The following is a 15,057-nucleotide window of genomic DNA, read 5'->3' on the forward strand; positions in this document are numbered from 1 at the left end:
CAGAGGACACAGGTCATTCTTCTTTTTTCCTTACGTGGCCATATTTCCGTATATATTTGCCAAGCGTCTACCTTGTGAGGGCTGAGGGTACAGTGCTAAACCAACCAAGGGCCCCGATCTCCTGTAATCTTCATTTGTCAATTTTATTTTTTTTTTTAACGTGAATAAGCTTACTCAATTCTTACAAGTCTTAGGCAAAGATAGGGACCCCAGTGTCCTACTGATAAGGAGTAAAAGCGCTGGCTGGCCCTTGTTGAAGACAGATGGATCTGGGAGGTGAAGTTTCACAGCTATCTGGACATTAAGGCCCTGCTGGAATAGTTTCACTCCCAAGGCTCCACTATTCCTACCTCCTGGAATGGTGTAAACAATGATTCACACCACAGTAGGCCTTTACGCTTTACCAAGCACATTCATCATATGCATCAGGCTTTCAGGGAAGGTCAGGTTCCAACTTGTTAGCAGAGATTCACCTCCAGGTCACCAGACTTGAACCTATTTTGCTAAACACCTAGCATAACGAACGAACAAAAGTCTTCTCCCCTTAGCCTTTAATGATGAATGTGTCAAAGAGGGGACGGCGGGGGGCAATTCTACCTCACTGGTGTTTGACTTGTAGCAGAATACAGAGCCTATTTTGAAGTTCTCTGGCAAAAACCATTTTTGGGAATAGCGATTACGATTCTGAGCCAGGCTGTGGTGGGGACGGGAAAAAAACCATTGCGCACACGGGGTGGGGTTGGTGTGCTCCAGACTTCCCAGCTCGCTTGGTCGAAGTTCAACGCTGGCAGAGAGGAAAAGGGGGTGAAGCGGGACTTTTCAGACTAAAGGGAGTTGGGGGATGGGCCAGGCAGTAGAGTGGGTTTGGTGCTGGATTCTGGGGATCCCGCAGCTGTGGAAGAGACGGTGCCCAAGGTCCGGGGAGTGGCTGCCGGGGTCCAGGTCCGCGGGCGGAGGTGTGCCGCCGGAGAGGGCGGGGCGGGGCCGGGCGGGGCGGGGCCGGGCGCACCTGGGCGGGGAGGGGGAGGTGCGCGGGGCTGAGCCTGGCGGGGGCCGCGGCGCGCGCCAATGGGCAGCGGCGGGCTGCGCGCCCTGCGCTCGAGCCGCAGTCGCGCCCTCTCACTGCCTGGCGAAGGCTTGGACGGCGCGCGGAGGCCAGCGCGGTGACGAGAGGTAGCCGGCGCCGCAGCCGCAGCCGAGCCGCCTTCAGGGCATGAGGATGGCCGTGGGCTCCGTCAAGATGCAGCCGCCGTGCGAGAGTCCGGCCCTGGCCGCGGCGGCGGCGGTGGCGGCGGCGGACGGCGCCTTTCGCCGCAGCCCCAGCGCCCGCGAGCCGGAGCGCGAGCCGCTGCAGTTGCCGCCGCGGCCGCGGCTGCGGGACCTGCCCGCGCTGCTGCGGAGCGGCCTCACTCTGAGGAGGAAGCGCAGCGCCACCGGGGGCCGGGTGAGTGGCCGGGTCCTGCCGGCCGGGATGGGCGTGGGCGGCGCGCACGTGGAGCCTGCGCCCACCCTCGCGGCGACCGAGGGGGGCGTCTGGAAGTTGGGGAGGTTCCGGGAGGGGCCCCCTTGTGAGAGACTGGGCAGAAGAGGGGCCCGGGACGGTGGGGTCGTGGGGTTGCCCCGGGGGAGCGAAGGTTTGCCCTTCCCCCAGATGCACCTGACTTAACCCAAGCGCACCTGGATTCAGGCTGCGGGACTGTGAGCATCGCCGGAAGAAGGGCCGTTTGCCTGTCCCCAGAGGGGGAGCTGCAGGTGTCCGGTGCCTAACAGTCGGCCAGCCCTTCCCCGGCAGCGAGCCTCAGGCCCCACGAGTGGGATCTCCGTTTGCAGGGGGCATGAGACGTGTGCGCTGGTGTTGGGACGCCTCGTTGCAAGCTTTGGGCATCGGCACTGGCTCTGGCCGACGCTACGGACGAGGGGGAGACCCCGGAGTTGGAAGCTCCGGGGCGAGCTTTAGCTCCCGGGTTCCCGAGTCGCCAGCACTTAGTACTCGGCGACACCCCCAGAATCTTAAATACTGACTTCCTGCTGGTGTGTTCGATAGGATTTCCTGGTGGAGGACGGTGCCTCATTGGGTTCTAAGGGCATCTAATGGCCCGAGCAGGTCAGACGTGTTTTGCGGTTAAGAGAAGCGGGCGGCCTGGGGTCTTTCATAAGTCACCCAGCAGGCCCTGCCGGGGCCTCTGGCCACGGGGCTGACTTGTCAGGTGTCCCTGCTCACCGGGGCCTTGGGCACTTTTGGTGGGTTTTACTGAGCTTTTAAAATTTTGCCATCCTTAAGGAGACTTGACCGAGAAGCTACCACAGTAGATTTTTTGGACTGTAAGTTAAAAAAGAAGTCTTGGTTGTCTGCCTTAAAAGATCTTACTGGGGGATTTTCAGCTCTAGCAAGATAAGTTTGTGGAAACTTGAGAGTTAGGGAGAAACACTGGGTTTGGTATGGACTCATTTGGTCAGGGAGGGGTCTGCATTGATGGAGGTCTTCGGCCTTTCTAGGCTGTGTTCCTCCTTTCCTAAGAATTTTTCTTCCCGCGTAGGGGATGACTGTACATGATCTACCTCAGAAGGATGTTTTGAGGATTAGCTGAGTGTAATAGGACATCTTTAAGTCCATGACCAGGGGAGTTTAGGAATTACCCACAAATGACCTTAACGTGTGGCGTACAGGATTGCCTGCAAAGAAAGCAGGGAAATATGTCCCAAAGATGTGATAACTAAATAGACACAAGAACCAGAGTTATAGACCTTGCAGGCGTCTAGGGAAAAGTAGGTCAAATCATGTTCCTATTATCCTTGACAGTTACTTTTTCATGGCACAGAATACTGAAGATGTGAGGGCAGCCAGGCAATCTGTGAGCAGAATTGCTGAGGGTTTCTTTATAAGTAGATCTGGAGTGTTCATCTGCATAGAGGCTTGTGTTTCCCTTGCCTGGGATGATGTTGTGGTGGACCTTGCTTAGATACATATTTACTTAATTATTCTGAATGCAGCTACTTCAAATAATGTATACTTTATTGGCCCTTCTTTAGTTCTAATACTGTATGACTTCTCTTTGGGACATTCCAAACACATTTCATAAGTGCATGGCCAGTATTTTTATTGGAGGAAGATTGTCAGATTTTCCAATATTGGAAGCCCGTAATTTTCAACTATTTTCCCCTCCTTTGGCTCTGGAACCACCTTTGTGTTTTTGGAACCTTCCCATCAAAGGAGTTGGAAAGAGTTTGAAAGAAAGAGAAAAATAAGTGAAATATGTACCCGTATTAGTTTGTTCGGGCTGCTATAACGAAATACCATAGGCTGGGTGGCTTAAACAACAGAAACTTATTTTCTCACAGTTTTGGAGGCTGAGAAGTCCAAGATCAAGGTGCCAGCAGATTTGGTTTCTGGTGAGAACTCTCTTCCTGGCCTGTAGACAGCCACCTTCTTGCTGTGTCCTGACATGACCATTCCTTGGTGCACATGGAGGGAGAGAGATCTCTCTCTCTTTCCCTTTTACTTTTTGTTTTTTAAATTGAAATATAGTTGACATACAATATTATGTTGGTTTCAGGTGTATTACATAGTGATTTGACGTTTGCATACATAACAAAATGATCACCACAAGTCTGGCTACCATCTGACTCCGTACAAAGTTATTGCAGTATTATCGACCATATTCCTTATGCTGTATATGACATCCCCATGACTTATTGATTTTATAACTGGAGGTTTGTACCTCTTCATCTTGTTCACCTATTTTGCCGCCCCCCACCACCCATGACCACCTGTTTATTCTCAGTATCTTTGAGCCTATTTTCATTTTGTTTGTTTTTTAGATTCCACATATGAGCTCATACAGCATGTCTTTCTCTAACTTATTTCACTTTGCAGATTACCCTCTAGATCCATCCATGTTGTCACAATGGCAAAATTTCATTTTTTCTTAATGGCTGAGCAATCTTTCATTGTATGTATATGTGCCATCTTCTTTATCCATTCATCTATCAGTGGACACTTAGCTTGTTTCCATATCTTGGCTATTGTAAATAATGCGGCAGTGAATGTAGGGACACATATACCTTTTCCAATTAATGCTTTTGTTTACTTTGGGTAAATACCCAGATGTGAAATTGCTGGATCATATGGTAGTTCTATTTTTAATTTTTTGAGGGACCCCCATACTGTTTTCCATATTGGCAGTGCCAATTATAACCTTAACCAACAGGGCAGGAGAGTTCCCTTTTCTTCATATCCTCGCCAACACTCGTTGTTTGTTGTCTTTTTGATGACAGTCATTCTGACAGATGTGAAGTGATATCTTATTGTGGTTTTGAATTGCATTTCCCTGATGATTAGTGATGTTGAGCATCTTTTCATGTGCCTGTTGGCCATCTGCATGTCCTCTTTGGAAAAATGTCTCTTCAGGTCCTTTTTTAAATGGGGTTATTTTTGTTTTTGTTTTTGATGTTGAGTTGTATGAATTCTTTATATATTTTGGATTAACCCCTTGTTGGATATATCATTTGCAAATATCTTCTCCCATTCAGTAAGGTGCCTTTTCATTTTGTTGATTGGTTTCTTTCACTGTGAAAAAGCCTTTTAGTTTGATATAGTGCCATTTGTTTATTTTTTCTTTTGTTTACTTTGCCTGAGGAGACAGATCCAAAAAAACAATATATATATATATATATATATATATATATATTGCTAAGACTGATATCAGACTGTACTGCCCATGTTTTCTTCTAGGAGTTTTATGGTTTCAGGTCTTACATTTAAGTCCTTCATCTGTTTTGAGTTTCTTTTTGTATATGTTGTGAGAAAGTGGTCCAGTTTGATTCTTTTGCTGTAGCTCTCCAGTTTTCCCAGGTATATTCTTGCCTCCTCTGTCATAGGTTAATGGACCGTATAAACGTGGGTTTATTTTTGGGCTCTCTATTCTGTTTTATTGAGCTGTGTGTCTGTTTTTGTGCTTTACCATACTGTTCTGATGACTGTAACTTTGTAGTATAGTTTGAAATCAGGGTGTATGTGGTACCTATAACTTTGTTCTCTTTCTTAAGACTGCTTTGACTACTTGGAGTCTTTTGTGTTTCCATACAAATTTTAGAATTTTTTGTTCTAATTCTTTGATCTCTCTCCCTTTTCTTATAAGGCCACTAATTCCATCTTGGAGACACCACCCTCATGACCTAGTCTAACCCTAAGTACCTCCCAAAGCCCCTCCAAACACTATCATCTTGAGGCTTATGGCTTCAACATATGAATTTTGGAGGAACACCATAACAGAAGGGTTTGAAGGAAAGAGAAAAACATGAGAAATATGTGCCAAACCAGTGGATGACTTGTAAGCACCTGGGGTCATGTGGTTAGCCCCTTGGTTACCAGTGCAAGTAAATCGTGGCTTAGATCTTTTTGTGGACCTTTAGTTTTGTATCTCATGGGCCGTACTTCCAGATTACAGCTGACTGATTATAGGGACAAGTTAGCACAAATTCATTACTACTGGTAAGAAAGTAACTGTGCATTACACAAGTTGGTAAGAAAGTTTGCAACTTCTATATTGACCAAGATCTGATTTAGGAATATGTGAGACTCTTGCTCATGCTGTCTTGGGCTCCCACAGATCTTGACAATCTGACATCAACTGTCATCTCATAAGCTCTTTGTGGGTTGTGTTGCCCAACCCAGGTGCCTTGTAGGCTGTCTCTTATGAGGAAAAATTAAGCTGACATTTGTTACTACAAGAACTCCTGGTTCCTTGGTTCAGTCACTTCTAATCATATTGCATTCAGAATGCAAACTGATTCAGACTCTTTGCACTGCTTTAGGCTAAGTGGGGAATGGCTGAATTTTTCTTTCGGGGGGGACCTCCTAAACAAGTCAGTGGTAAGATAAGGCACAGATTGAATTTCCACCAAAACCATTTAATTGTTTGTTTCTTTTTTTAAACTTTGTGTTATGGAGATTATGAGAGAATAGTATAATTACTACTTACCTTCAGCAGCTATTAACATTTTGCCAATTTTGTTTCACTTGTTTCTCCTTTCCCCACTTTTTTTTAATCGGGGCTGGTATATTTTAAAGCAAAATCCTAAATATTATGTCATCTCATTCATAAGTGTTTCAGTTTACATCTCTGATAAGGGCCTTTTTCCTTAGGAAAAAAAGAAAAAAACATAAAAATTGTATGCCTTTCTCAAACCTAAAAATATTAACAAAATTCCTTAATGTAATTCCCATATTTAATTTTTCTCAAAGATGTCTTTTCACTTATGATTTGTTGCAGTCAGGAATTAAACAAGGTCTACACATTGCATTTGGTTGTTAGGTTTTCAAATCTATTTTATTTTATAACAACCCCCCCCCTTCTTTTTTCATGCCTTTGATTTGATAATTATAGCCGGTCATTTGTCAGGTAGAATGTCGCGCTTCCGGGCTGACTTCTTCCTTGTGGTGGTGTCTAATTTGTACCTTTATTTTCAATGTTTCCTATAATCTGTCAGTGAGATGTAGAGGCTTGATTAGATTCAGACTTAAAGGCGAGCATCCTTGGTAGGTGTTACTGTGTAAAAGTGTTGCATCACATCACAAGACATGTGATGTCTGGATGTTTCTCTCTTTGAGATATCAAGAGTGATTAGTGGGTGCAGGTACAGTCAGCTTACCCTTGTACCTTTCACCTAATGATTGTAGCATCAGTCATTGATGATTGTAACCTAGATCCATTTCATTAGAGGTTGCAAAATGATGACGATCTAAATCTATCATTCCTCTTGCATTTATCAGTTGGGATTCTGTCTATAAAGAATTTACCCTCATGAATTACTTAGGTCTCCTAAAAATCAGATCGTGTAGGAAAGACAGGGAAAAAGCTTAGTTTTTTTCCTTTTATCAATTTTCTGAGTTATGATTTAGTGCCCTAACAACCTCCCATGATAATCAATGAGTTTTTCTTTTTCAAGTATCAGTAAGATCTTGTGGATCTTAATGTCTTTGTTTCAATCCATTGAAGTCAGTATTCTTGTTGATGCTCAGTTTATACTTATCTCCTGTATACTTTTTACAAGGCCCTAGTAATCTCTAATACCTTTCTTGCTTTCCAGCACAAGGTATTCTAAGCTTATCTTGTCCATTTCCCGCTCCAGACCCAAAATCAGCCGTTTTCCAAGGAGTACTGATTCTTTTTACTGAAAACCATTTGTTTCCCCCAACTTTTTCCTCTCTTAGTGGTTGCATTTTTTAACCTTTATTTTAAGCCTTTCATCTTAAGTTTTTGTCTCTTTTAAAATTCTTCTCATCAGATGTTTCTAAGACTGTCATTTTCTCCCTCTAATAAAATAACTGGTAACTACCATTCCCTCTTTCTATATATACTGTCAGACTGCTGGGACTGGCTTATTTTGGGCTTTGGCTGCTGTGACATTTTCTGCAGTGTTCTACCACTTTCTTCATCTCCTTGAAATCTGTTTCATTTACAGCAGCTAGAATGATTCGCTAGTTGTGCCAGTTCGACTGTTCACCGAAGTCCTCCAGTGATGCTCAGTCTTTGGATTAGTCTTCTCTCCCCTGACCTCTTCCCTTTAGCCACGCTTCACTCAGGCAGGGTCCCGATGACATGACAAGTGCTCCTCAGACTTGAGAAACTGGAAGTTCTCACTTTTTCATTTATTACAATCTCTACCCCATGACTTCCTCTCAAAGAAGAACAGAGCTGCCCATTTCCTATGTCCGAGCTGGAATGTTTTAGGTGTGACTTAACACCCTCCTCTGCTGGAAATGAGACTGTTAATTGAGAAGCACATTCTGCTCCAAATTATACCAGTATGGCCAATTTATAGTCATTTTATACACACTTCTCATAGGCAAAGCATGGAATTTGTTCCTTGTATTTAAATTAAAATCAATGGCTAACCCTTCGTAGCTCTTAGTTATGTGCCTTGCATGTTCTTGTATAAACTTTAACCCTCACTACAAGCTTGTGTGTTCAATGCTATTATTTGTATTCTACAGATGAGGAAACTGAAACCCAGAGGTAACTTGCCCAAGATCACTGAGTGTGTAGGGGAAGGGAGGTTTGAATCCAGCCAGTCTGGTTCCATAGTCCATGCTCTTTGACTTGACTCTCTCAAATGCACTGAGGGCAAAGGGTCTTATTCTGAATGCCCATAGCTTTATTGTACCTGCCCCTATGACCTTCCACTCTGAGAGTGGTCAGTTCATGGTGTTGATAATGCCACACGTTAACTTTTCTTTCATTGGGGTACAAAGAGGCTTGTGATCCACCTACTGGGATTGGGGTAGGGGAACTGAGGGCTGGGGGGAGGGAACTACTGTGGTTATAGGTGTACGGTAACTAATATTTACTAAGATTAAAAGGTGCATTCAGGGCTTCCCTGGTGGTGCAGTGGTTGAGAGTCCGCCTGCCGATGCAGGGGACATGGGTTCGTGCCCCAGTCTGGGAATATCCCACGTGCCGCAGAGCGGCTGGGCCCGTGAGCCATGGCCGCTGAGCCTGCGCGTCCAGAGCCTGTGCTCCGCAACGGGAGAGGCCACAACAGTGAGAGGCCCGCGTACTGCAAAAAAAAAAAAAAAAAAAAAAAAAAAAGGTGCATTCAGTGTGTCCTAAGCAAAAGCACCCAGGCCCACCTTGATCAATCCAAAAAGCTTGTGAATTCATCCTGCTTACTTTTCTTAATCTGCTTATGGTAGCCTGTCAGAAGATGAAGGCCATTAAGGGAGGTGTGCATCTTTCAGGAAAGGTGAGTCAGGTCAGATATGAGGGCACATGTTGGTTTTATTTGAGAAACATTGACTTCCTACCAGCTCGAACTTTGGTATCGTAGAACTATGTTGACCATGTCTATAAATAAAGTAAAACTCCGTGAATGTCACCTTTAAAAATATTTGGGAAGAAGGAAAAGAAATTACAGATTCATTTATTCTATCTTAATTTTTTGTAATTCTAGCAAAGGACCTCAAGGGCAAGTTAATGCCATATTGACTTTCTTTCTCTCCCCTCTGACCCCCTCACACAGGCTTTGGTTGAATAATTAGATCAGAGGAAAAGAGCTTGGGCCACAGCTTCAGAAACTGGGTTTGAATCACAGGGCTATCACTTGCATGTTATTCTCTGCATGTATCCTTGCATGTTATTCTCTGAGCTCTCTAAGCCTCAGTTTCTTCCTCTGTAATGAGATACACTGTGGATCAGGTTTTTCTGAGAGACAATGTATGGGACGTTTTGGACACATTGGAGCTTAAATTTTTCCTTCCCCAGCTGGATGCTTATTCTAGGCAAATGGACTTTCAGAGACATATTTATGGAAATCTAGGCACAAAAAATTTTGCTTTCATATGCAATGTCAGTTTCCAAGTTTTAAGAAAACGCGATGTCCTCACATATAGTGAATATTTCAGATAGTGTCTAAATACTGGTACCATAACCAAATAGTCTGAGTTTCACACTTGCACTGTTTCTTAAATTGACTTGGCAGTAATTGGTAACTTGTGAAGCTAAAAATAGATGGAAAGGTGGGAGAAAATTCATTGGGGATGACTTGGAGTACTTGTCATTTTTTTGCCTCAGTATTTCATAACAACCCTGGTTAGGAATACTGATCTTTCCAGTAATGAATATGTTACCTAGGAGTAATTTGTGAGAGGTTATTAGATTCTATGAGAAGTTGGAATAGTTAAAATCAATGACTTTTTTCCATGGCTAATTATTATTATGATGTATCATTCATAAATGGGTATGGAAAAGGGAAAATCCACAGACACCACTGTGGATTCTGGCATGTCTTTTATCAGATTGAAACTTCAATAGTCCCCTAAAGGGAGGAGGTATTTTCACCTGTGAGGAAACTGCAGTCCAGAGAGGTTAAGTAGCCTTCCATGATCACCCAGCTAGGAATAGTATAGGTAGAATGGAGCCCAGGACCGTCTGATTCCAAAATCTGTGGCCTTTCCCCAAAACCATGTTGTCTAAGACATTGACAATAATTATAACGTGGTGTATTGAAACAATGGGTGCCCCAAGGAGCTCCAGTGGCACAATAGGTTAGTGCATGGTACTTATATGAAACAATGGGTGCCCCAGACATTTCAAGTTTAGTGCAAAACACAGCTTATTTTCTTTCCCATGTCTTTAGTAATGGCTTCCAGGATCAATCTTTAATTACTCGCAAGATTTGATGATGGCTTGAGCAGCAGCTGTTCGTCATCTCCTAGCAATATCAGCCATTGTACAAGAAACATGAAGGTTTGGGATGACTCATTCTGGAAGCCATTGCTCACGTGGTTTGGAAGCAGACTAGCTGCGTATTACAGATGGGCTTGGAGATCTATAAAGCAAGTAGGTTCCTTTTCAGGAAGACCGGCAGAGGAGGTAGAATGAGTTTCTGGTAACCCAGGAGTTACATTTCTGAAGGTGACTTGTTTGATAATTAAGAAACTTCAGATTAGGAAGGGGGAAGTGTGCATACCTGTCAAAGTAAATGAACCCATTTATAATTGAATCAAGTTTTTGAGAATACACAAGTATCTTTTAATAAAGTTAAGCTTTGGGCTATTTACCTTTTAATGTGTGATTACCTGAAGCAAATGGCTCTTAACTTTTTTTTTTTTCCCCGAACCCAAGCCTTTTCAGGAATCTGGGATAGCACCCTAGAAAAATGCATGTGCAGACATAATTTTATATCTCATTTCAGAGCGCTTGTGGATGTTCTGAAGCCTGGGTCACCACACACCCCTAGTTAAAAGGCCCTTCTTCTAGAAGCAGCACCATGACTCTATAATTATTTTACTTTTTATCTTCCTCTAAAAATCTGGCATAGTATGAAGTGCTCGTTCAGTAAATATTTTCCCGAATTAAAGCATTTTATTGGCTTGTTGAATTGGAAATTGCTCACCTCTAAATGTAGCAAAAGCTTCAGTGAGCCCTGGGAGGTGGTGGCGTTGATGGTGATAACTATTATTATTTAACAGAGTCTTATATAACATTTATCATGTCCCGGTCATTTGAGGTACTTTAAGAACATTAACCGATTGAACCCTCATAACAGCCTTGCGTGGCAGGTACTCTCATTGTCTTCTTCTTGTCTGAAGTGGAAAATGAGGTACAGAGAGGCTAGGTAGGTTGCCTGAGTTGACCTAATAAGTAGAGGATGCAAGATTTGAACCCAGGAAATCTGGCTCCACATTGCAAGGTCTACCTGTTCTGCTGTATCCTCTCTCCAAATAAAAGAATGTATTTCCTTGATTACAGTCTCTCTCTCTTTTTCATTTTAATACTTTTGAAATAGGGATGTGCGTTAAATTGATGTGGTCATTTAATGGGATATTACTTTTTTCCTTGTAAAACTATTATTAAATTGATACTGTACCTTAAAATTTTGGTGTCTTAGAATAAAACAACTATAGTAAGCCATGTTTTAGTTTTTAAATGTAGCTGAATAGTTTATCTGTAGAAATATCAAAGTAAATCACAGCTTTAAAATGGTGCATACAAATCACTCACTTCTGGGCCTCTCCCATGTATACATGTTATTAAACTTTTGTTTGATTTTCTCCTGTTAAAAAATAAATAAAATAGAATGGTGCATACAAACAAAACCCCTATTTGTGAAGTGTGAAAAATTGAATGAAAAGTATATTAACAATTTATCTGAGCACTGATAATTGGTTATGTAATGACTTAAATGACAGAGGAAAATACATTTAAATTTTTTCCTACAAAAAGCATGAATATCCTTAAAGTAGTGTTGAAGGTGAAATTATTTATACATAGAAAGTTTATTATTGGTTCCCTCCAGATTTTTTTTTTTTTTTTTTTTTTGTGGTACGCGGGCCTCTCACTGTTGTGGCCTCTCCCGTTGTGGAGCACAGGCTCTGGAGGCGTAGGCTCAGCGGCCATGGCTCACAGGCCCAGCCGCTCCGCGGCATGTGGGATCTTCCCGGACCGGGGCACGAACCCGTGTCCCCTGCACCGGCAGGCGGACTCCCAACCACTGCGCCACCAGGGAAGCCCCAGATTTTTTTTAAAGTACAATTTAAAAGTTAAACTTCCCATACCTATAAATTCCATTTTTTTTTTAAACTAAGAACCTTGAGTATACCCAAATGCCAGTAGATTTAGACTTGGCCTTTGAGTCACTGTACATTATGTGGGGAGTTGGCAGATCTTATCTTTTGTGACTCAGTTATCTTTTTTTATGTTTTATCTGCTTTGTTCATGAGGCATTGGCTTCTCCCTCGTAAAATGCTTTTCTTTGCATTTTGCACCATTTGTGTTATCTGTAGAAAAAACATAATTCAGGATTTCTAATAAAGGCAAAACATACCTTTCTAAAGTTAAAGAGTCCGGAAAACCAGGGCTTCTGCAATCTAGCTCGTAGTCTTCCTGTATTTTTTTCTAACTTGTCTGGCAACATATGCTCTAGCCCCATTGGTGGTTTTGCTGTTCAGTTCAGTCGAATTTGACCTTGTCAAATCATTTACCTGCAGCTGTTAGGAGGTGTACATGCAAATACTTACGATTGCCCAACGCTTTTGCCTTTGGTGCTGACTGTAAATTTGTTTTGCTCTCGCCTGTTACTGTTGAGGGGAGTGAACGGCTTATCACTTCTGTTTGGTCTAACACTCTAAATGTTGACCATAATGAACAAACACTACAAATGGTTCACTCCATTATATTGTGCCGTGAATTTATATATAGGTTTGAAATCTTCTTTTGTAGGGGAAAACAAAAAAGAAGATGTGTGACGTTACCTTTTAGATATTAGGGGATGTTTGATGCCTATTTCAATCCACGAAAATAGAATTTGGCTTTGGTATAGGAGAGAGGACATTTTTCTGTGTGTTTGTCATTTAACAACTGTATGAATAAGTCAAATAACGTTTTTGGGTCTCCGTCTCTAACATGGGATACCAGTGTTCTATCATGATGGAACTGATGGTGGGAGAGGGAACCAGTTTTCATTTCTTGGCCCTTGTCTGCCCAACCGAGGTCGGAGCAGTGGTCTCTCTCCATTGAGACGCCACCTCAACCCCCAGAACACTTGGGGGCGTATCTTAGACAGAGGGGAGGATGGGTCTTTAATATTCACCTCATCTCTTGAGTTGAAGAGGAGGAAGATAATGCTTTAGTAGAAAGAGCATTTGAAGGAACAGGAAGATTCTGATTAAATTGAGACTCTGTCATACCAAAAGAATAAAAAGGACATACCTATGAATCTGTTTCTAGAAGATTAAATCATTTGTTTGGCTGTAAACAGAATTCTGGGAGAGTTGTCGGAAGAGAACTTGTGACAGCAGTCTTTTGTGTCTGGGGAGAGCTTATTACCAGGAGGTTTTATCTTTTAGATAAGAGGTTTTTTTGCTATTTCTTGTCATCAGTGAAAGCTATTTCTTAGCCTTAAATGAGCATCAATATTTGTTTTCCTCTACTGTTTAAAATTTATGAAAAATCTTCAAATAGCACCCATTGAAACACTGAAATTGCCTACTCTTCTTGGCACATAACTTCTTTAAAAAAAAAAAAGAAAGAAAGAAAAAAAAGAAGCCTCCTAGTCATATTCTAATCTACTTTGACTGTCTCATGAAGTTAGAGCTTAAAACAACTCAGCACATTTCAGTTCGTCAGTAGCTGGCTGTTCACTCTGCTGTCATTTATGTAAGACTTTACATTTGCAAAGTGCTTTCACAGTCTTATTTTACTGTTTTCATCGCTCTGGAGTAGGTATTCCTTTCGCATATAGACAGAACAAGTTACTGAGCTTCTACATAGGGCCCAACCTCACCGGCTGTGAAGCAAAGGTAGTGCCCACCTCACAGGGTGGGAGAGGAAGTAAATTAACATGCACAGCACTTTTCAGACAGAGCTGGTTGTGTTGAGAAGCCTTAGTGTGGGTCGCTGCTCTTGTCCTTGCTGTCCTCACCATCATTGCCTGAAATGACAAATCTGAGGGATTTCAGGATAAAGCCCTTTGAAAAGCGGAAATAGGTCTTATTGGTTATGGTGATAGCAATTAAGTAAGAGGCTCAGACATTGGTATCTTGCTAAAGGTCACAGCGAGGAAGTTAAGAGTCAAGGGCTCCTTAGGCTGGAAGGGTCTCTGATAGGATATCTATGGTCTCTTCTCCCTAAAGCTGTCAAAAATGGGGTCTAAAGGAGGACTTCTCAAACTGTAGCATACACATACCTGAGGATCCCTGAGAGCTTGTTAAAACACAGATTCTCGGGCCCCGGTCTTAGAGACTTTGATTTCATAGGTCATGGATGGGGCCCAAGAATCTGCATTTCTGTCAAGTTCCAGGTGATGCTAATGCTGCTGGGTCATGGACTTGCACTGGTCTAAAGGGCCTTAAAAGTTTGGTCCCCTTCAACATCAGAAAATGACTGAGGCTAGGAGTCTACCTGGTTTTCTGTTTGCCGCCTCCATGATGGAAGGACAAGCCAAGATGGCAGTCTGTGACTATAAGAACTTGATTGAATTAATAATGTTGGAAACTCCCCCTTATTGGTTTCCACAAAGTGAGTGGCAGTTCAAAAAGCAATGAGCGTTTGAAACATAAAGGGTCCACGGCAGCTGAGTGAATTAATTCTGTTTGTCAACCCCCTGCCCTCTCTTTTGTGTTCTGGTCTATACCTTGGAGTCTGCCCTCTGGATGTTCATCACTAGGGCTCGCGCCATGTGGCTTTGGTTTGCGTTCAGTCAGTGGAAGGCCGGGGAGGAGAGGAGTCAGGGGTGGGTGTCTTCCCCTTCTGCTTCCTCTCTCTTTCAGTGTGGCACTGGCAGTGACTGGGACCATCTGTTACTACCTACAACAGGCCAGTCTCTCCTCCATCACTTCGGCTCTCTCCAGCCTCCAGTAAAGCTGTGTCTTCCCCTAGTCCCCCCTGCCTATGGCTGTTAAAGCCTTGTCATTACTAACCCCTGTGTTCTGTAGCCTCTGCTGCTGGGTCTCGGAACCTTGCCCACACATACTTTGATAGGCTTTCTTTTGAGAGGACCCTTGATTGATACAGGAGCCTAAGGAAGAGCAGTGCTGGGAAGAGTGACGGTAGAAGG

At 43.1% G+C, this 15,057-nt stretch overlaps 1 protein-coding gene across 3 annotated transcripts in view; it reads left to right on the top strand.

Moving 5' to 3' along the window:
- Positions 1 to 1,213: 1,213 nt before the first annotated feature.
- Positions 1,214 to 15,057, top strand: part of RAPGEF5 (Rap guanine nucleotide exchange factor 5) — a gene marked incomplete at both ends in the record, with an annotated part of 215,021 nt that continues 201,177 nt past the window's right edge. For all 3 annotated transcript variants that reach the window (XM_079711491.1, XM_079711493.1, XM_079711492.1), the window contains one exon: positions 1,214 to 1,444. In XM_079711491.1, coding sequence (XP_079567617.1) covers positions 1,214 to 1,444 — 231 coding nt within the window. The remainder of the gene's footprint in view (positions 1,445 to 15,057) is intronic.

Source organism: Hyperoodon ampullatus (assembly GCF_949752795.1).
Source record: "Hyperoodon ampullatus genome assembly, chromosome: 9".
In the NCBI taxonomy this organism is placed as follows: domain Eukaryota; kingdom Metazoa; phylum Chordata; class Mammalia; order Artiodactyla; family Ziphiidae; genus Hyperoodon; species Hyperoodon ampullatus.